The sequence below is a fragment of the Orcinus orca genome, chromosome 16 (genome assembly GCF_937001465.1).
Source record: "Orcinus orca chromosome 16, mOrcOrc1.1, whole genome shotgun sequence".
In the NCBI taxonomy this organism is placed as follows: domain Eukaryota; kingdom Metazoa; phylum Chordata; class Mammalia; order Artiodactyla; family Delphinidae; genus Orcinus; species Orcinus orca.
In genome coordinates, this window is record NC_064574.1 from 24102210 (window position 1) to 24124130 (window position 21921).

General features: G+C 42.0%; 1 protein-coding gene across 7 annotated transcripts in view; it reads right to left on the reverse strand.

The window, feature by feature from the left end:
- Positions 1 to 21921, reverse strand: part of PHF20 (PHD finger protein 20) — a 133463-nt gene that overhangs the window by 93299 nt on the left and 18243 nt on the right. For 6 of the 7 annotated variants that reach the window (XM_004272796.4, XM_033433630.2, XM_049699068.1 and 3 more), the window contains 2 exons: positions 19574 to 19689; positions 792 to 963 (listed from right to left, as the gene is read on the reverse strand). In XM_004272796.4, coding sequence (XP_004272844.1) covers positions 792 to 963; positions 19574 to 19656 — 255 coding nt within the window. In that variant the 5' untranslated portion in view covers positions 19657 to 19689. Of the gene's footprint in view, positions 1 to 791; positions 964 to 3551; positions 3635 to 19573; positions 19690 to 21921 lie in introns of those variants that run through there. The other variant, XM_033433632.2, reaches the window with a different exon arrangement.

The following is a 21921-nucleotide window of genomic DNA, read 5'->3' on the forward strand; positions in this document are numbered from 1 at the left end:
ATTGACAAGGGCAGGAAGGGGAGATGGCTACTGGGATGGAGGAAGATGTTTCTGCTGTTCAGCATTGGGAGCCAAAACAAAAGGGCTAGACACAGACTTTTGCCATTTTAAGAGTTCTGGACAGCCATAGCATAGCACCAATGATAATCCTATCCTGTCCCTGAAAGTGAGTCTAAGAGCCCAGGACCACCAGGGAACACACCAACTACACAAGCTGGAAGGAGAGAGTCTACTTCATCTTACGGGAAGCAGCATTCATGCCACCTAATGCCATCTACACTTTTAAAGGGTCTTTTGACAAAGGAGGCACTCATTCACCATTAATATTTCATACTGTTTTCCCAGCACACAGTTTGCATTGCTACATTTTGAAGAATGAATATTCTTCAAGGTCTTATAAAAGACCTTAATATGAGGCTAGCACAGTGCTCCACATGGAATGATTGCTGAATAAATGATCAGACAGCAGATGAGCTTACTAAATGATCTAAAGGGACACAGTGGTGTAAAGGAGAGAGAGAAAGTCCCCATTCATCATCAGTGCAGTCTCAACCAAGTTAGTTTATGAGCTGTCAAATCAATCACGTCATACAAACAGATGACAGCTGAGATTCTTCAACAACCCCCCCGCCCCCACCCGGGGCCATGGAGATCTCAGAGTTGCACTACAAGCCTAAATAAGGATGGTCCCCAGCTGCTACAGACTTTCACACCAAACATCAAAGGCTGGAACATAAAGTACCTAATGGCTGACCCCACTCATTACTGAATTACCCAGATTTGTTACTCACAGATGATCCTTCCTCTTCATGTAAGCCCTCTTTCCTCAGCTGTATTTTCTCTAAAGGGCGTAAGTAAGGACTGTCCCAGCAGAACCATTCATCATAACGATGGTTCCAACGCTTGAAATGGATGAGTACTTTTCCTTCTTCGTAATCAATATCTTCTATGTGAGCTGGATACCTGAGTCAGGAAAAAAAAAGAAAATTAAATGCCTTTAATACCCACCCAAAATAATCAAAATGATACCCTTCCAAACCTCTTCCCAAAGGAGTAGGTCTCAAAGTACTAAATAAAGCCTATCATTTAGAGGTTCTGTGTCATTGTGTCAAATTGAAAATTATGAAGGCTAACAGACCTGGGGTTCAAATCCTATCCAGGATATTCCTTAGTCTGTGATTAAATTAACCTTTCAGAGCCTGAGTTCCTTCATGTAAAGTGGAAGAAGGATACCCAACACACTGTGTTGTAGTGCAAGTTAAACAAGATGACATATACACAAGACCCAAGCACAAAGGAGGCAGGAAGCAAACATTTAACAACTAGATTATATTTTACATGTTAAAAAATTCAAATGACCATGCAGCCCAGATTGTGTTAGTCTCAATTTTCAGAATTTTAAGAATTTTGTTATCTATATATTGGAATACTATGAAGTTGTTAAAAAGAAGATGGCTCTATGTCATGATATGGAAAGCTCTCCCATGATGAACTATTAAATGAAAAGAGCAAGGTGCAGAACACTGTGTATGGTAAGTAAGCTACTGCTTATTTTTTTAACAAGATGAAAAAGAATATATATATTCATACATGCTTAAATATGCATAAAACATCTAGAAGAATACACAAGAAACTAACACTGGTTACTTGTGGAAGTATGGTCAGTTCACTAGATGGGCTCTTTCAATATCCAATCCACTCTTCTAGATTGAGAGTTGGGAAAACCAACAACTACATTTGCTTGACTCCCTTACAATTGGCAATCAAGGTCATGGAGACCTGTGGATTTGGAAGCAACTGTAGCGGCCAGACACAGTGCTCCAGTGCAGGACCTCTCAAACTTTCATGCAATGCAAATCATCAGAGGATCTTGTTAAAATGCAGATTCTGATTCAGTCAATGGAGCTAAGGTCTAAGAGCTTTAAACAAGCTCCCAGGTGCTACTGACATGCTGGTCTACAGTGGCAAGGGTCTAATGTCTAGTCACTGGCTTCTTGAGTGTCAAGCAGCAATGGTGGGGGTGGCAGTAGCAGTAGTGAATTCCTGACCTCCAGATCACAGCTCCAGTGGTGGGTCCTTCAAATTTATACTCTAAGGGCAGCCCTCTTGGGTCCCACTCCTCCAACTCTTCCAACAATTTTGTAAGTAGCCAATTTCTTGTGTTAAATCCTTTTGTGGTTCAAGTACCCAGAATGGTTTCTGTTTCCAGCATTAAACTTGACTGATACAAGAGGGGAACTGGGTATAGCGGCAGGGAGGGGCAAAAGTGGGATGGAGACCTTTTGCAGTATACCTTTTAATACTTTTTCATTTTTCAACCATATAAATGTATTGCTCATTCCAAAAATAAATAAATGGTTAAAAATAAAGAAAAATAAATATGCAATTGTTCTCTTAAATACACTTGTATTAATCAGAATGCTATTCGAGATTGAGAAAGTTTACACTCTACCTATTCGTTATTGTCTCCCTACAACTTGGACATGCACCATTTCCTTCTTCTTACATCTAACACTTAGTACCCTACTGTCCTAATAAATATGTGCTACCTAAATGAAAAGGCCTGCTTTCTTGTGTCATCTGTACACTGTGTCCTCTTCAACCCTAGACTAGTATCTGCTAAGGCAGTACACTTGGAGTTAACTAACCACAGAAGGTTGCAGATACTGGGCATTCAATAAACATTCAGCAAATGAATTCTATTCTCCCTATTCTTCCCAAAGGTCGAGTGTCTTGTCAGTTCTTCAAACCCAAAGCTCTCAGACTTCAGCTACCCATTCCAATTTCAGTCACTCTCCAAGTTCAGGCCCCAATCACTTCATGTGGGTATTTCTCACACAGGACTGACAGGGTATGCTTTTCAAAATTCCTAATGGTATTATGCATACATTAATTGCTCAAAAAATATTAACAAAAGGAATAAACAGCCCTGAAACTAGTCCCCCTACTCCAATCCAACTTACACACAGCTGCCATAAATATAAGCTATCTTGACAACAGACTAGCTAATTGTACGATCTCGTGAACTAAGTAGTACAATTGTAGGACATAAAAGAGGCTCCCCTAAGTCTATTCCTCCCTATAAAATGAGGAGAAGGATACGGATATCTCAACTGCATTCCTCTTGCCCTCTCATTCACTCAGCCTACCAGAGACTAGTAAGCCTCCCTAACTCACTCCTATTCAAAGCCCTTTCTTTAGTGGTTTACTATCTCTAGCTATAGTTTTCAAACAGGTCTTTGGAAATACGTGCAGAATTAATTTTTCACAGAACTAAATTTATTTAATTTATAGAACTTTCCTTTATACTAAGATCACATTCTTTCTAATTTTTTGGTGCTTAAATATACTTTTGAAATTAAAACAATGGTAATTGTTTTTAATCCTTACTAACATTATGCAGCCATTAAAAAGAATAAGGCAGCTCTCTATGTACTGATTTTTAAAGATCTCTAAGAAAGGTGTGTGGGGGGGAACAACTCAAGATGCGAAACGGTATTGAATGCACTACCATTCATTTGGGGGAGGGGAGAGAGCCAATACATTCGTACCTGTTTTTAAATGCGTGGGCTATCTCTGGAAGGATGATCAAGCAACCCGGTTTGCCTCTTGGGAGGGGAACTGGATAGTTAAGGAACTGGAGAGGAAGTATGAGACTTATTTTATTCAATATATATCCTTTTGTTTGTTTTGAATGTTGTACCATGAGCATGTATTAAATATAAAATATATAATTAGATATTTATTTTAAATATCCTTATTTGGCAAAATAAAAAGTTGGCACCTCAGTACAACCCCAAATTCTTTTGAATTTGCACTTGGTCAGTGCCTTCTAAAAGTCTGGTAAGTCTGGACCCACAGAAATAACTGCAAAATCCTAGGCCAGTAACTCCACTGCGCACACGCAGAGTATGAAGGACCTCTGGGCCCTTAGCTAGGCAAAAGCTACTCCCTTGTTCAAAAACTTCACAGGCACAGGCATCCCACTGTCTGCAGACTACACAAATCTCTCCAGGAGGATCAAGAATAACCAAGGGGTCAGTAAGTTTTCCTAAGAAGAAGGTTGTTCTCCCTACCTCTCTAAAGTGTGACAAGGATACAAGTCACTCATTGTGGATGGGGAAACCCAACTGCCATTTCACAGAAAAAGACAAGCAGTTGATCTTAGAGATCAACCCAGTAAGCCTTGGTGGCTCACAACTGCACAGCTGCCTTGGGGACAGCTCAGATTCATCAGCCAACAGAACGTTATTAAGTGACTTTGATCTAGCCAGTCAATTCCAGGTCTTGGAATAAATTATAAAATGTATGTGGTTCTGGCCCCTGCCCTTGAGAAGAACCAGACACCAACTAAGTTTTTGTTTGTTTGTTTGTTTGTTTTTCCAACTAAGTTTTAAAACTACTCTGTGGGAAAAAAAAAAAAAAACTACTCTGTGGATAGACATTCTCCCAAAGAGGAAATGCAGATGGGCAACAGGCACATGAAAAGATGCTCAGCATGGCTAATCATCAAGTAAATGCAAATCAAAATAACAATGAGCTATCACCTCACACCTGTCAGAATGGCTATCATCAAAAAGAACACAAATAACAAATGTTGGCGAGGATGTAGAGAAAAGAGAACCCTTGTACACTACTGATGGGAATGTAAATTGGTTCAGCCACTGTGGAAAACAGTATGGAGGTTTCTCAAAATACTAAAAATGGAACTACCACATGACCCAGCGATTCCACTACTGCGTATATATCCAAAAAAAAAACCACTAATTCAAAAAGATACATGTACCCCGATGTTCACAGCAGCATTATTTACAATTGCCAAGGTATGGAAGCAATCTAAGTGTTCATCAACAGAGGAATGGAGGGAGTTCCCTGGTGGTCCAGTGGTTAAGACTCAGCACTTTCAATGCCGTGCCCCAGGTTCAATCCCTGGTGTGGGAACTAAGATCCAACAAGCCGCACAGCACAGTCAAAAAAAAGAATAAATATATAAAATATTTATTTTTAAAAAAACAGATGAGGGACTTCCCTGGTGGTACAGTGGGCAAGACTCCACGCTCCCAATGCAGGGGGCCCGGGTTCGATCCCTGGTCCGGGAACTAGACCCCATATGCATGCTGCAACTAAGAGTTCACATGCCACACTAAGGAGTCCGCCTGCTGCAACTAAGACCTGGTGCAACCTAAATATATAAATAAATATTTTTTAAAAAATTAAAAAAAAAAAAAGATGCATGGATAAAGAATATATGGTGTATATATATATATACAATGGACTACTACTCACCATAAAAAAGGAACGAGGGACTTCCCTGCTGGCGCAGTGGTTAAGAATCCACCTGCCAATGCAGGGGACATGAGTTCAAGCCCTGGTCTGGGAAGATCCCACATGCTGTGGAGCAGCTAAGCTTGTGCGCCACAACTACTGAGCACGCACTCTAGAGCCCGCGTGCCACTAATACTGAGCCTGTGTGCCACAACTACTGAAGCCTGGATGCCTAGAGCCCGTGCTATGCAACAAGAGAAGACACCACAACGAGAAGCCCGTGCACCGCAACGAAGAGTGGTCCCTGCTCACCGCAACTAGAGAAAGCCTGCATGCAGCAATGAAGACCCAATGCAGCCAAAAATAAATAAATACATATATTAAAGAAAAGAAAAAAGGAATGAAATTTTGCCATCTGCAGCAACGTGGATGGACTTGGAGGGCATTATGCTAAGTGAAATAAGTCAGACAGAGACAAAAATATTGCATGACATCACTTACATGTGGAATCTAAAAAATACAACAAAGTAGTGAATATAATAAAAAAGAAGCAGACTCACAAATACAGAGAACAAACTAGTGGTATGGGTAGGGGGAGGGGAAATATAGGGATGGGAGAGTGGGAGGCACAAACTACTGGGTGTAAGATAGGCTCAAGGATGTACTGTACAACACAGTGAATATAGCCAATATTCTGTAATAACTATAAATGGAAAGTAACCTTTAAAAACTGTATAAAAAATTTTTATTAAAAAAAAACTACTAGAACCAACAAGGACCTACTGCATAGCACAGGGAACTCTACTCAATATTCTGTGATAACCTGTATGAGAAAAGAATCCAAAAAAGAATGAATATATGATATGAAAATCTGAATCACTTTGCTGTACACCTGAAACCAACACAACATTGTAAATCAACTATACTCCAATAAAATTAAGAAAAAAAACAAAACTACATTAAAAAAAAATACATGGTGGAACCACATGAAACAGCTTATAATCAACTGCTCTTTACTGACAAAAATAGTAATTTTGAGCTTCCCTGGTGGCGCAGTGGTTGAGAGTCCGCCTGCCAATGCAGGGGACACGGGTTCGTGCCCTGGTCCGGGAAAATCCCACGTGCCACGGAGCGGCTGGGCCCGTGAGCCATGGCCGCTGAGCCTGCACATCCGGAGCCTGTGCTCTGCAACGGGAGAGGCCACAACAGTGAGAGGCCCGTGTACCGCAAAAAAAAAAAAAAAGGTAATTTTATCTGGTTCAACCCAAATACTGGAACAACCATAAAGGAAGCTGGAGAAGATGCAGCAAGGTTAACAAAAGAGGAGATGTGGGGTTTCCCTGGTGGCACAGTGGTTGAGAGTCCGCCTGCCGATGCAGGGGACACGGGTTCGTGCCCCGGACCAGGAAGATCCCACATGCCGCGCAACGGCTGGGCCCGTGAGCCATGGCCGCTGAGCCTGCGCGTCCGGAGCCTGTGCTCCGCAACGGGAGAGGCCACAACAGTGAGAGGCCTGCGTACCGCAAAAAAAAAAAAAAAAAAAAAAGAGATGTGAATGGAATCTATATAGATGTATAGACAGAAAAGGGGAGACAAAATTTCCAGCTTCAACATGTAACTAACAGCTACTGATGAGACTCTAGTTTCCAAACTAACATTGCAGCTGGGAGTCACATTTCTAATGGAAATACTAGCCAGAAAGGAGCAGACATTAAAAACCAAACTGAAATAAAACTTAGCTCTGGGGAGGAGAGAGGGATTGGGAACAGCCAAGAGACTTTTGCTTGTGGTTTTAATTTTTACAAGGATTTAGTCACAAAATACCTGTATAAGCAAAAAAAAATACTTTTAATTAAAAGTTTTGAAAAATATTTAATGGGCTGATATCAACCAGTAGCTTCATGGTTCTTAGATTTATATGCTGCTTGGCACATCCACAAAACAGAATATTATGCAGCTGTAAAAAAAAATGAGAACAAACTATGAATTGACAAAGATTTCCAAATTTTAAAAAGTCAAGCTACAAAATCATGCATATCTTATACTTTCTGTGTTACAAAAGAGGAAAATAAGAATATACAGTATATTTGCTTCTGCTTAAATATTAAATAAAGAAACAATGGGGCTTCCCTGGTGGCACAGTGTTGAGAGTCCGCCTGCCGATGCAGGGGACATGGGTTCGTGCCCCGGTCCGGGAAGATCCCACATGCCGCGGAGCGGCTGGGCCCGTGAGCCATGGCCGCTGAGCCTGCGCGTCCGGAGCCTGTGCTCCGCAACGGGAGAGGCCACAACAATGAGAGGCCCGCGTACCGCAAAAAAAAAAAAAAAACAGAAACAAGAAACAATGGTAGGAGGACTTCCCTGGTGACACAGTGGTTAAGAATCCACCTGCCAATGCAGGGAACATGGATTCAAGCCCTGGTCCGGGAAGATCCCACATGCCGCGGAGCAACTAAGCCCGTGTGCCACAACTACTAAGCCTGTGCTCTAGAGCCCGTGCTCCACAACAAGAGAAGCCACCACGGGCTTCCCTGGTGGCACAGTGGTTGAGAATCTGCCTGCCAATGCAGGGGACACGGGTTCGAGCCCTGGTCTGGGAGGATCCCACATGCCGCGGAGCAACTAGCCCCGTGAGCCACAATTACTGAGCCTGTGCGTCTGAAGCCTGTGCTCCGCAGCAAGAGAGGCCGCGATAGTGAGAGGCCCGCGCACCGCAATGAGGAGTGGCCCCCACTTGCCGCAACTATAGAAAGCCCTCGCACAGAAACGAAGACCCAACACAGCCATAAATTAATTAATTAATTAATTAATTAATTAAATAAAAAAAAGAGAAGCCACCACAATGAGAAGCCTGTGCACCACAACAAAGAGTAGCCCCCGCCCGCTGCAACTAGAGAAAGCCCGGGCACACCAACGAAGACCCAATGCAACCAAAAATAAATAAAGAAAATAAATTTAATTCAAAAAAGAAAAAGAAAACTAAAAAACTTGCAGGAAAAAAATTAAAATAAATAAATAAAATTTAACCTGGGGGAGTTCCCTGGTGGTCTAGTGGTTAGGATTTGGTGCTTTCACTGCTATGTCCTGGGTTCAATCCCTGGTTGGGAAACTAAGATCCCGTAAGACATGCGGCACAGCCAAAAAATAAATAAATAAAATAAAATTCAACTTGGAAAGGTCGGATAACCTAAACTTCATAGTAAATTAGGTTACTATGGTGACCTTATCTTAAGCAAGTGGTATAACTGGTCACTAAACCAAGAAGCCACAGAAGGGCAGTGTAGCCAATCAAATGTAAAGACACAAGGAGAATGACAAAAATTACAGAAAGAGAAATTCATCAATTCCCCTGACATTTTCTGAGTACCCACTCTAGGCCAGGAAGTGTACCAGCGTTTGGAAATACACAGCAAAATCTATAAAGTCATGTGATCACAACAGCTGACAGAGGCAGGAAGACAATGTTACAAGGCACACAGGGCCTTTCATTTCCTCAGACATATACTACCTTCCCATACCGGGTCTGTTCACTTCACCTGAATCACTTTCCCCTGCCCACTCTTCCCAGGAAACAGCCTTACCCTCCTGCAGCCTCAGAATCCCTGACTATCTCAAGTAGCCCCCTTCTCCTTCCAATCTGTGTCAGTTTCCTGCTTGCTTCCTTCATAAATAACATTCGACCCAATCTGTAATTACTTCATTTGTTCCTCTGTTTACTTGTTTATGTTTACATGGCCTGCTTCCCCAGGATATTATAGACACCCCTAAAGACATCTATCTCTTACTGCAGTATCCTCAGGAGGAATAAATGTATAACTATACACACAAATAATTGTAATAAAGCATCACAGGTGCAACTACAGACGACTCCTTAAGGTAGAATAGGGTACCAAGGAGCAAAAGGCTAGTTCTAAGGTAGAGGGGGAGAGGAAGGAGGCTGAGGAAGGAGGGCCAAGTCAACTAGTGAGAAGCAGACACTTGACTCAATCCTGAAAGATGAATAGGCATTTTCCAGGTGATGAAGGAGGCAATGAGACTGAAGAGTGTTTCTGGGAGAGGGTGTACTGTAAGTAAATCAGCATAGGTACAGAGGAAGAGAAGCACAAAGGAAGTACAGGAAGTACAGGAAACTGAAGGTGAGAAAAGAAACAGCAACTCTGTGTAGAGAACTATGCAAGAACCTTATGGATTCCACGGACCACTGGGTGTTAGTGAACACAGAGCTGGTGGTCCACAAGGTCTCCTTAAGGAATGTTTTATTGTGCTTTTTCATAATCTAAACCATCTTTATTAGATCTTCCCAGCTGAGATGCCACAAGTGGATTACAGGTGAGCAACAACATGAAAAAGGTTGAGATGCACCGATCAAGATGACCACCATATAATCAAGTACTACTAAAGAATTTCAGTGTGTGTTTGCTATTAACCTGGCATTATATGATCACTCTCAAAAGGTAGCTGTAGTGGTTTTAAAAGACATCTGCAAATTTGACACTCCTTCCCTCCAAAAGTGGAGACTAATTATCCTCCCCTTGAATGTGGCCTCATTCCTAACAAATAGAATGTGGCAGAAGTGATGGTGGAGGACTTCAAGTCTGGGTCATAAAAAGTGCTGCAATTCTACACTTCTGGGCAAACACCCAAAAGAATCGAAAGCAGGGACTCAAACAGTTATCTGTATATCAATGTTCATAGCAGCATTATCCATAACAGCCAAAAAGTGGAAGCAATCCAAGTGTCCATCGACAGATGAATGGATAAACAAAATGTGATATGTTCACACAATGGAATATTATTCAGCCTTAAAAAATATAAAATTCTTATATATACCCTACAACATAGATGAACCTTGAAAACATTATACTAATGAAATAATCACAAAAGGACAAATACTGCATGATTTAGAGTAGTCAAATTCATAGAAACAAAAAGTAGGATGGTGGTTGCTAGGGGCTGGTGGGGGAAGAGAATGAGGAGTTACTGTTTAGTATGTACAGAGTTTCCATTTGGGAAGATGAAAAAGTACTGACAACATAGGGAATATAGCCAATATTTTATAATAACTACAAATGGACCATAACCTTTAAAAATTGTGAATCACTATATTGTATACCTTTAACTTATATAATACTGTACATCAACTACACTATAAATACATACATACATACCTAGTTCTGGAGATGGGTGATGGTGATGGTTATATAACAATATGAATGCACTTAATGTCACTGAACTATACACTTAAAATGGTTAAAATGGTAAACCTTATGTTATGTATATTTTAACACACATACACACACACAAAGCACTGCTGCTTCTTGGGTTCCCCATTCTGGGGGAAGCCAGGTGTGGTGTCACGAGAACGTTTTAGATGCCCTATGGAGAGGTCCACGTGCAACCAGAAGTCTCCCACCAGCAACTAGCACCAGCTTAAGACAAACATAAGACTTCGACTTAGAACCCTCCATTAGGCTGCTCCTGAATTCCTGATCCACACACTGAAAGGATAATATTTGGTGTTGTTTTAGGCCACTAGATTTTGAGAAAATTTGTTACACAGCAATAAATAACTAACATAGTAGCATTTTGCCCCAATGCTACTAAAAGTGGGATCCACAGATAGTACATAGGTTGGAGGCACCAGTCCCTATGTTTTTTTGAGTTTGAGACACACTACTCTAAACTACCAGATAAGCCAGCCTCCCCCAGGGCTCCACCAAGGAAAGCAGAGGGCTGTGGGACAGTGAAACCCACACCAAATAAAAGGGAATAACTCCACCTGCATGTCCAGAAAGGCAAAGAATAGTCCAGGTCTGACACAGAAATACAACATTGGCTTGTCCACAATATATGACCTCAAGTCCCAGGAAGGCTTGCTGCTCAGAGTCTTGGCTGCTTCTGTGCAAAATTAAGCTGCCCAACACCGCACACTCTGCACATGCTTAAATTAGAACAGCTAGACAGTGCTGGCAGAAATCTGTTTGGTCCCCCCACATACACACCAAAAATATAAACTGAAGAAATGTTACAGGGGGAAAAAGAGGAACAGAAAGGATAACAATTTCCCTCTGATTTCCTACTCCAACCGGTCAGCATTCACTCACATGGCTACTAATAACCAATGTGTGTAGTTTACTCTAGGGGTTATAAACTGCCTTTACATAAGGTATCTCACAGGATCTTTACCACCATCCCATGAGGGCTTAAGGAACTGTTATTATCACTGCACCCATTTTACATTTCTGGAAATGGAGGCTCAAAGAGAGTGACTAGGAAGAGACATAACCAAGATCAGTATCCAAATCTTCTCACTAAACCCAGTGAAGAAACTTCTGCTCTCAATCTGACTTCACATGCAAACATGCTTGTAGTAACATAGGTCCACAGAGGTATCTTTTGTGTTAGCTACCTAATGGTCTACCTGGTGGTAGCCCATAATTTGCCTAAACTTTCCCCCAAGGGTTGGGCATTCAGGCTGCTTCCAGATTCTTCCCTATATAAAGAGCCTTTCTGCAAACATACAGCAATCATTTACTTCAAGAATCAGAGTGTACCTCTCTATTCCTAGCTCAGGGCACACACCAGAAGCAAACGACTTCTATGCACAAAAGTAACATTCTAAGCCATCTCCAGCCTTTGTGGAGAGGGGATGGAGATGGAAATTGTATTTAGTGTAAAACAAAGGGCTGACTATTAAGCTGCAGAAAAACTGTGCTGTTTTGGATGCCTTAACTCTTTTCCTACCCCTTCACCACTTCTATTAATCAACATCGGGCACTTCTAACTCAGGAAATGTCTTGAATTCATCTCTCCTCTCTAAGCTGATCATTTCTCACAGTTGAATAGTCAGTACATCCAGGTTAACTCCTATACCCCTCTACCAGTACTGGCAAAGGACCAGATACAGAGACACTCAATAAATGTTTGGTGACTGAATAAACACCACCACTTTTCTGTTCCTACAAGGGATCTGACCATGTCTCTCTCCTGCTTAAAATCTTCCTTTTTAGCCCAGTCTCCCACCACTCCTGATCTGTCCCCTCTCCAGACTCTGAGAACACAACATATTCTTTGAACTCTTTTTGCTCACGCTGTCCCTTCTGCCTGCTCTCACGCTTCAGTCTCATCCTGGAAATCTTATCCTTTAATCTCACTTCCTTGCATATACCCTCAACTCCCTGGCCCCTCTTGCCCTCCATCATACCTGCCTGGACAAACCCCAACTGTAGGCAAATCAGAATCTCCACATTCTCCACTCCCGCACCCAGGCAGCTGATTATGCTGGAGAATACACACACGGTGATGGGTCTCACTTTATTTTCCTTTTTCTTTTTTTTTTTCTTGGCATCCCCGTGCGGCATGTGGGATCTTAGTTCCCCAACCAGGGATGGAACCCAAGCCCCCTGCATTGGAAGCACAGAGCCTTAACCGCTGGACCACCAGAGAAGTCCCTGATGGGTCTCACTTTAAATGCATGGCCACAAATAGTGGTTCCCCTGGGGGTGAGGGGGGCTGTGTGACTGGGTATGGGAAAAAGTCTTCTGAGGTGCCCAGAATGCCTATTTCTTAATCTGGGTGATTACACAGCTATATCCATGTATAAAAGTTCATCGAGCTACACACATAGAATATGTGTACTCTAAAATAAATTATAGCTCTACAAAAGTTCTTTAAAAATAAACATTTTGGGGACTTCCCTGGTGACCCAGTGGGTAAGACCCCAGGCTCCCAATGCGGGGGGCCTGGGTTCCATCCCTGGTCAGGGAACTAGATTCCACATGCATGCCGAAACTAAGATCTCACGTGACACAACTAAGACCCGGCACAGCCTAAAGAAAGAAATATTTCAAAAAATAAACATTTTTAAGGAGTAGTATCTTTTCTCTCTTCTTAATTCAATGTCTTACAACTGTAAACTGCCATAAAAATCATTATCAAAAAAGTTTTTTAAAATTCCAGGGCCTACCACTGGCTGCTGAGTGGAAAAGAGCCTGAGGAAGAGGAGTCCAGAAGGACGCAGGAGACCAGTTAGGCAGCCACTGCTGCGGTTCACAAGATCCACAGTGGGAGCCTGGACCACAGTAGGAGGGTGAAGGTGGCAGCCAGTGTCGGAGTCAGGATAGATTCTGCAGGTGGATCTGACAGGATGAGCTGATGTCCTAGGTGATGGAGTGGAAGAGAGGAGCCAAGGAAGCTCCAAGGGGCCTCTAAAGGTTTTGCCTGTTGGGTTCTGTATAACTTGTCTGTTTTTATCTTTTACTCAAAATCATCATCATCCAGAACCTAGAAGCAGTGACCCCTCAGTAGCAAGGGACATACCTAGAGCCCAGATCTCAGCATCTAATACCATTTTCCAATAAAAGAAACCAAGGCTCTTTGGAGAAACAGCTGATTCTCAGACTAGGGCAGGAAATATACACAAGATGAGCCTGGGATATTTTGTAGTGCCAGAAATAAGGAAGTGTTAAACACAAAATTATGATGGGAGTACATCAAAAGGACAAAAGAGCCAAATGAAAGAGCTCCCAATATAAAAACAGGAGCAACAAAATAAATAAAGTAGTACTGGATTATACCCAAAGTCTAAAATAAATGTCTGAGTCCATACTGATATAAATAAAATCATCAAAAACAAGGAAAATCTAAAAACTAATACAGGACTTCCCTGGTGGCACAGTGGTTAAGAATCTGCCTACCAATGCAGGGGACACGGGTTCGAGCCCTGGTCTGGGAAGATCCCACATGCCACGGGGCAACTAAGCCCGTGTGCCACAACTACTGAGCCTGCGCTCTAGAGCCTGCGAGCCACAGCTACTGAGCCCGCGTACCACAACTACTGAAGCCCACGTGCCTAGAGCCCGTGCTCCGCAACAAGAGAAGCCACTGCAATGAGAAGCCCGCGCACTGCAACGAAGAGTAGCCCCCACTCGCTGCAACTAGAGAAGAGCCCGCGTGCAGCAACAAAGACCCAATGCAGCCAGAAAGGAAGGAAGGAAGGAAGGGAGGGAGGGAAGGGAGGGAGGGGGACGAGAGAGAGAGAGAGAAGAGAAGAGAAGAGAAGAGAAGAGAGAAGGAAGGAAGAAAGAAAAAAGAAAGAAAGAAAAAGAAAAATACTGGGTGTACATACAGATGGGAACTCTCTGTATTTTCTTTGGAATTTTTCTGTAAATCTAAAACTATTCTAAGGTAAAAAGCTTACTGAAGCTTATCAGAAAAACTTCATGACCACCAACTTCCAGTGGACCTTAGTAGCACTTGAGGGCACCAGCAATCCTACCACATTTCTCACATCCTATCCCTCTTCACTCTCCTAAATGGTATTGCATACCTTATCTTCTTTCCTCAAACCCAAGACCAAGATCTCAGCTGAAGATTTTACTTATTTCACTTAAAAAGTAAAAACAATCAAAAAAGAATTCCCACTGCTGGTGGGAATGTAAAATGGTACAGCTGCTGCGGAAAACAGTTTGCACCTCATAAGCTTAAACAGGCAAATTACCATATGACCCATCAATTTCACTCTTAGGTAGATATCCAAGGTAGATATCCAAGAGATATGAAAACAGAGGTCCACACTCAAACTCATACACAAATGCTCATAACAGCATTATTCACAATAGCCAAAAAGCGAAAATGATACAAATATTTATCAACTGATGAATGGATAAACAAAATATGGTATATCCATATATAGAATATTATTCATCCATGAGAAAGAATGTTATATATGCTATAACACAAATGAATGTTGAAAATACCATGTTAAGTGAAAGAAGCCAGTCACAAAGGAACATGTATTATTTGATTTGGTTTCTATGAAATGCCCACAATAGGCAAATCTACAGAGACAGAAAGTATATTAGTGGTTGCCTAGGGCTGGAGAGAACTAAGGGAAGTGACTGCTAATAGATATGAGGTTTCTTTTTGGGGTGATGAAAATGTTCTGGAATCAGAGAGTGGTGATGGTTGTACAACTTTGTGAATATACTAAAAACCACTGATTTGTATGCTTTAAAGGAGTGAATGATATGTAAATTATATCTCAATTTTAAAAATAAAAACTAAAAAAGAGGGAAACAAAAGAATCCCTAAGGGCTGGCAAAGATACAGAGCAACTGGGACTCTCATACTTTGCTGGTGGAAATGCAAAATGGAACAGCCACACTGGAAAACAGTTCAGCAGTTTCTCATCAAGTCAAACACACACTTAACATATGACCCAGCAATCACACCTTGATATTTATCCAAGAGAAATGAAAACTTACGTTCTCACAAAACCTGTATTCATGTTCATTCATATTCACCAAAAACTGGAAACAATTCATTTCTTCAAACAGGTAAATAGATAAACTATACATCCATACGATTTAATTCTACTCAGCAATAAAAGGAACTACTGATTCATACAAAAATATGGATGAATCTCAAATGCACTGTAAGTGAAAGAAGCCAAACTTAAAAGGCTACATATTGCATGACTCCATTTATATGACATTCTGGAAAAGGCAAAACTATATGGACAGAGGACGGATCAGTAGATGACAAGGGCTGGAGGCTGCAGGAGAGGTTGACTACAAATGAACACAAGTCAATTTTGTGGGGTGATAAAAATGCTACATTTTGATTATGGTGGTGCATGCATGCATGACTGTATGAGTCTGGCAAACTTCATGGAATTGTACGCTGAAAAGAGTGAATTTTACTGTTTGTAAATTATACCTCAATTTGAAAATACAAAAAAACACATGCTCCCATCACCAACTCTACAAGTAAACCTTCATCTCTACCTATATACCCAGTTTCCCTCTTCCCCTTATAATAAATGAACTATCTGCTCCTATCAATGGCCAATTCCTCCCACTTTGCATCACACCACAGTTCCTTCTCTCCTGTTTTCCTTGAACGCATGCCAATCAGTTTTTGTCCTCACTGCTCCATTAAAACAATTCTTGTCAAGGTCATCCACAACCTTGATGTAACCAAGTCAACAGTCACTCAATCCTCATTTTATGTGACCTACCAGCATCACAAGATTGAAGTGATTACTCCCTGCTTCTTCTTTTTTTTTTTTTTTTTTGCGGTACGCGGGCCTCTCACTGTTGTGGCCTCTCCCGTCGCGGAGCACAGGCTCCGGACGCGCAGGCTCAGCGGCCATGGCTCACAGACCCAGCTGCTCCGTGGCATGTGGGATCTTCCCGGACCAGGGCACGAACCCATGTCCCCTACATCGGCAGGCGGACTCTCAACCACTGCACCACCAGGGAAGCCCTACTCCCTGCTTCTTGAAACACCTTTTCCACTTGTCCTCTAGAGCAGGAGTTATGTCCCCCCCACCCCTTCCCCGCCCCATTACCGTCCGCAGCCTGTTAGGGACCGGGCTGCACAGCAGGAGGTGAGTGGCAGACTGGCGAGTGAAGCTTTATCTGCCGCTCCCCATTGCTCCTATTACCACCTGAACCATCGCTCCCTCCCCCACCCGGGTCTGTGGAAAAATTGTCTGCCACGAAACCGGTCCCTGGTGCCAAAAAGGTTGGGGACCGCTGCTCTAGACACCTCCATGGATTTCCTCCTGCCTCAACAGTCACTCCTTCCCAGTTAAAGAAACTGGTTCCTCTTCATCTGCTAACGTCTAGACACCGGAAGGCACCAGGGCTCAATCCTCCTTTTTATCTATATTGACTCCCTAAATCAGCACTGTCCAATGGAACCTTCTCAGTGGAAATTTTCTATGTCTCCATTCTCCAATACAGTAGCCACTAGCCACTGAGCGCTGGAAATGTGCCTAGGGTGACTAAGGAACTGAATTAATTTTATGTAAATAGCTACTTGTGGCTAGTGGCTACTTTTTTGGACAGTGCAGCCCTAGAAAGCTCACCCAGTCTCATGGCCTTAAATCCCATATACTTACAAAAGAAACATCTGGTAAAGAACTGTTATCCAAAGTATACGAAGAACTCTTAAAACTCAACAATAAGAATAACCAACAAAAAAAGAAAAGCAACAACCAACCAATTAAAAGATGGACAAAAGACCTTAACAGACACCTCACCAAAGAAATATACAGATGGCAAATAAGTATATGAAATATATTCGACATATTTCAATAGAGAATCGCAAATTCAAATAACAATATACCTATTTTAATGGCCAAAACCCAACACACTGACAACACCAAATACTGTCAAGGATGTGGAACAACATGTACTCTCATTCCTAGGTGGTAGAAATGCCAAATGGTACAGCCACTTTGAAAGACAATTTGGTAGTTTCTTGCAGAATTAAACATACTCGTACCATATGATCCAGTAATCACACTCTTTAGTATTTACCCAAATGAGTTGAAAAGTTATGTCCACATAGAAACTTGCACACAGGACCTCCCTGGTGGTTCAGTGGTTAAGAATCCACCTGCCAATGCAGGGGACACAGGTTTGAGCCCTGGTCCAGGAAGATCCCACATGCTGCGGAGCAACTAAGCCCATGCACCACAACTAATGAGCCTGCACTCTAGAGCCCACGGCCACAACTACTGAGCCCACACGCCTACAGCCCATGCTCCACAACAAGAGAAGCCACTGCAATGAGAAGCCCACACACCGCAACGAAGAGTAGCCTCTCCGCAACTAGAGAAAGCCCACATGCATTAATGAAGACCCAACGCAGCCAAAAATAAAGAAATAAATAAGAAATTAGGATGAATATGTCATATCAATATGGGTAAATCACAAAAACATGAAATACAGGAGAGAAACAAACAATGAGACCACTTATAGGAATTTTTTTAAAATACCCAAAGTGATGCTAACTAGTATTATTTATGGATACATACAGTAAAAATGTAAAACATGGACAGAACTAACTACAGGACGCTCGTTGCCTCTAAGGAATGCAGGAGGGGAATTTGAATTGGGAAGGGTATAAAAGGTACTTCCATTATACCAGAAACGTTTTATGTCCTTTATTTTTTTAAATATAAGTAAAATAGAAGTGTTAATATTCAGTAATTCCAAGTGATAAGTACACAGATTATTTTATAGTTAGCTGTACTTTTAAACTTTTTCTATATTTTGTTTTTTCCCCCCAAATTTAAAAGCAATTCTTTCTCTTGATTAAGCTGCCTTAAAAAAATACTGAGGGGCTTCCCTGGTGGCGCAGTGGTTGAGAGTCCGCCTGCCGATGCAGGGGACACGGGTTCATGCCCCGGTCTGGGAAGATCCCACATGCCGCGGAGCGGCTGGGCCCGTGAGCCATGGCCGCTGAGCCTGCGCCTCCGGAGCCTGTGCTCCCTAACGGGAGAGGCCACAGCAGTGAGAGGCCCACATACCGCAAAAAAAAAAAAAAAAAAAAAAACTGAGGGACCAAAAAAGGGAAATAATTACAGAAATACAAACAGCCTAAAAACAACTAGGTGTTCAAAGTGTCTCTAATTTTTATATCAAATCTCTCAGCCCCAAAAGGCAGCAGAGACACTTTCTACCCCAGGCATTTCCCCTGCTTCCCTTCCCATCTTCTCTTTCTACACCCCAGGAGCTGGTCAGCCTATTTTGAGATAGCCCTCAAGAGCACTATACTCTTCCTTATGAAAATTCACAGAAAGGTTTGAGTTCTGAAACTCCCACTTTCACCTTAAGCATTAACAAATGACTAAATTCTAGGATATCCTCAACAACAACCATCATTTTACAGTTTATAAGGCCTTTTCCAACATATCCTATTTGATTCTCAGAAAAAAGTCTGTGAGGTCAATATTACTAGTACCCACATTTATAGAGGAAGCTGATGCTCAAAGTGGTTAATTACCAGCCAGAGGTCACAAGTCAATGACAAATTCGGGACTACAACCTCTCAGCCTCTGAATCTAATCATCCCTAAAATGTGATGACTGAGTTTCAACTGTACAACAACACATCCAGAAAACAGGACTTGTTCACAACACACAAGCTGTTCCAATCTAACCCCTTTTCTTCATTCTTCCATCCCTGATCTTTCAGACAGGCAGCCAAGAGCAAGAGAGCTGCCACTATTAATCTTTCCTTCCCTGCAGCCACTCCTGCTTCTTCTTCCCATAACTCCTTCAGATGAACAGGCAGAGAAGGGAAACAAATATAACAGGATGGTCCACTTGACACAGGGATCCCAGCAGCAAAGACAAAGGACATTCCACAGCTCTAGACTTAAGTCTCCTTCCACCTTCCAAGAGTCAAGGAGCAGGAAAACACTACAGAAAAGCCCAGGCTACCCCTCTTTATCAGTGCTGGCAAAAGTCCTTTACTGAAGGGATTTAATTAACAGAAAAATGTAAAAGTACCAGTTTTTTAATCGGTCCCGGGCTTCCAACTGGGCTCCCACTTCAAAGCTGATTCCTCGTCTGTTAGGTGGATGCTTTGTCATTTTCAGTCATCAACGGGGGCTGCCTTTATTCTCCTGAAAAAGCCAATTAAAATTTATGAAACTTAGGCAAAGTCTGCCCAGAGTGGAGTAACACTCACTACACAGAAAAGACAAACAGGCATTATTCAAAACACAAAGCTCCAGGAAACCCTGTCAGTGCCCTCCTTTACTCCTGCCCTCATCCTAACACAGGTGTGTCCTCCACTGTTCCTCCTTCTCTATTATGCAGCATCCTGTAGTCTCTGGAACTGTAAGGAGACCCTCCCTCAACACTGTTTACCAAGAATTCACCTATAAGGGGCACCTCTCAGAACACCAAAAAAACAATCACTCTCAGAACTAAATTTAATCATTTGCTGAAGTATGCAACAAATACCTGCTGAGAGATTATTTAGGAAAACAGTCATCAAGACCAAAAGAGACACAGTTCCTGGCCTCATAAAGCCTCCAGTCTACTGGGGGAAAACAAAAATGTAGCCAGTAAACAGACAAATGACTTAACTGCAAGCTGTAACTGCTATGAATTTTAAGTGCTACAAAGGAAGCGAACAAAATCTGAATGCTGATTTCTGGCCCTACTTTTGGAAGGCTGGCCAAGAAAGATCTATTTATTCATTCTTTGATCTATTTATATATTTTTTGATTTATTTATATTTCTACCCATTCTTGAGTACATTCTGACAATTTATTGATATATTTTCCCAATTCTTTATCGAGCCTTTTGGTACTGGAATTGGTGGTCATTTTCTATGTGAGTAAAATTTATCTTTAGAGGCTACTGGTGGTTCTGATGGAGATGTAGCCATTCTGAGCTCTTGGGGCACTTGAGCAGGTGACCTCCATAGAGCAAGACTAGCCCTGAGTAAATTCTCTCCCACTGAACTTTGGAACCCAACAGCCTGCACTGCCAGGGCAGTATCTGCCTCATACCAGGAGGGCAATCTTTGCAGTGGATGAATGAGGAATAATCACAAAAGTGGGACCTCACGGGAATTCCCTGGCCATCTAGTTGTTAGGACTCGGAGCTTTCTTTCACTGCCCTGGGCCCGGGTTCAAACGAAGATCCTGCAAGCCGTGCAGTGTGACCAAAAAAATTAAAAATGGAAAAAAAAAAAAAAAACTGGGTCCTCACATCTAATGTGTAATACCATCACATTTTCTTGCAATATATTACATGAAAAACCAGGATGTAAAATTACACCCCTTTGAGCTCAAATAAAACTTCATGTGCATTAAAAAAAAAAAAAAGGAAGAAAAAAAAAAGGTTGTAAGTGATCTTTTCCTCTTAAACAGTTTCCTAAACTTATTGTTTTCCATAATGGAAATTTTCCATAAGAAAAAATATATGTAATGTAAAGGATGAGCTATCCATTACATTAAACAACTCATTCCAAAGGGCTGATATTGGAGAACGCACAAAGCAAATCAGACCAAGAAAGGAATGGTTGACAGTTGTAACTAAGGAATCTGAAACCTAATAAACTGAAAAGCTACATCAAATAAGGGTATTTGGATTATACGCACCCTAGCAAAGAGAGAGTCAGAGGTTTGACTGTCTATACTTCACACTCTCCAGGAAAATGAGATATGAATCTGACGTAAGTAAATCCAATCAGTAGAAGAGTCTTCACTTTGACTTAGGAGCAACACCACCTCAAATTATCTTTTTATTTTTGACTTCATGTATACCAAGTAATAGTCTCACCTCTCAGATTATATGAAAAGGTGAAGCCAGACAAGAATAAAGACAGAGTGGCACTGAAAACTCACCAGAGTAGGGCCTCCCTGGTGGCGCAGTGGTTAGGAACCCGCCTGCCAATGCAGGGCCCTGGTCCGGGAAGATCCCACATGCTGAGGATCAACTAAGCCCATGCACCACAACTACTGAGCGCCCGTGCCACAACTACTGAAGCCCACGCACCTAGAGCCAGTGCTCCACAACAAGAGAAGCCACCCCAATGAGAAGCCCGCGCACTGCAAAGAAGAGTAGCCCTTGCTCGCCATAACTACAGAAAAGCCTGCGTGAAGCAACAAAGACCCAGTGCAGCCAAAAATAAATAAATAAATTCTTTTTTTAATTCAGGAAAAAAAAAACTCACCAGAGCAGCTAGTATTTATCAGACTTCATGCAGGGAGACAGCTCCCTTTTATAGATGTCATGTAATATAGTGGAATGTAACAGGATTAAGTGCTTAGCCTTTAATCCTCAGCCCCACCCTTTATTAGCTGAATGAAGCTGGGTAGATTACTTAACCCCTCTGAATT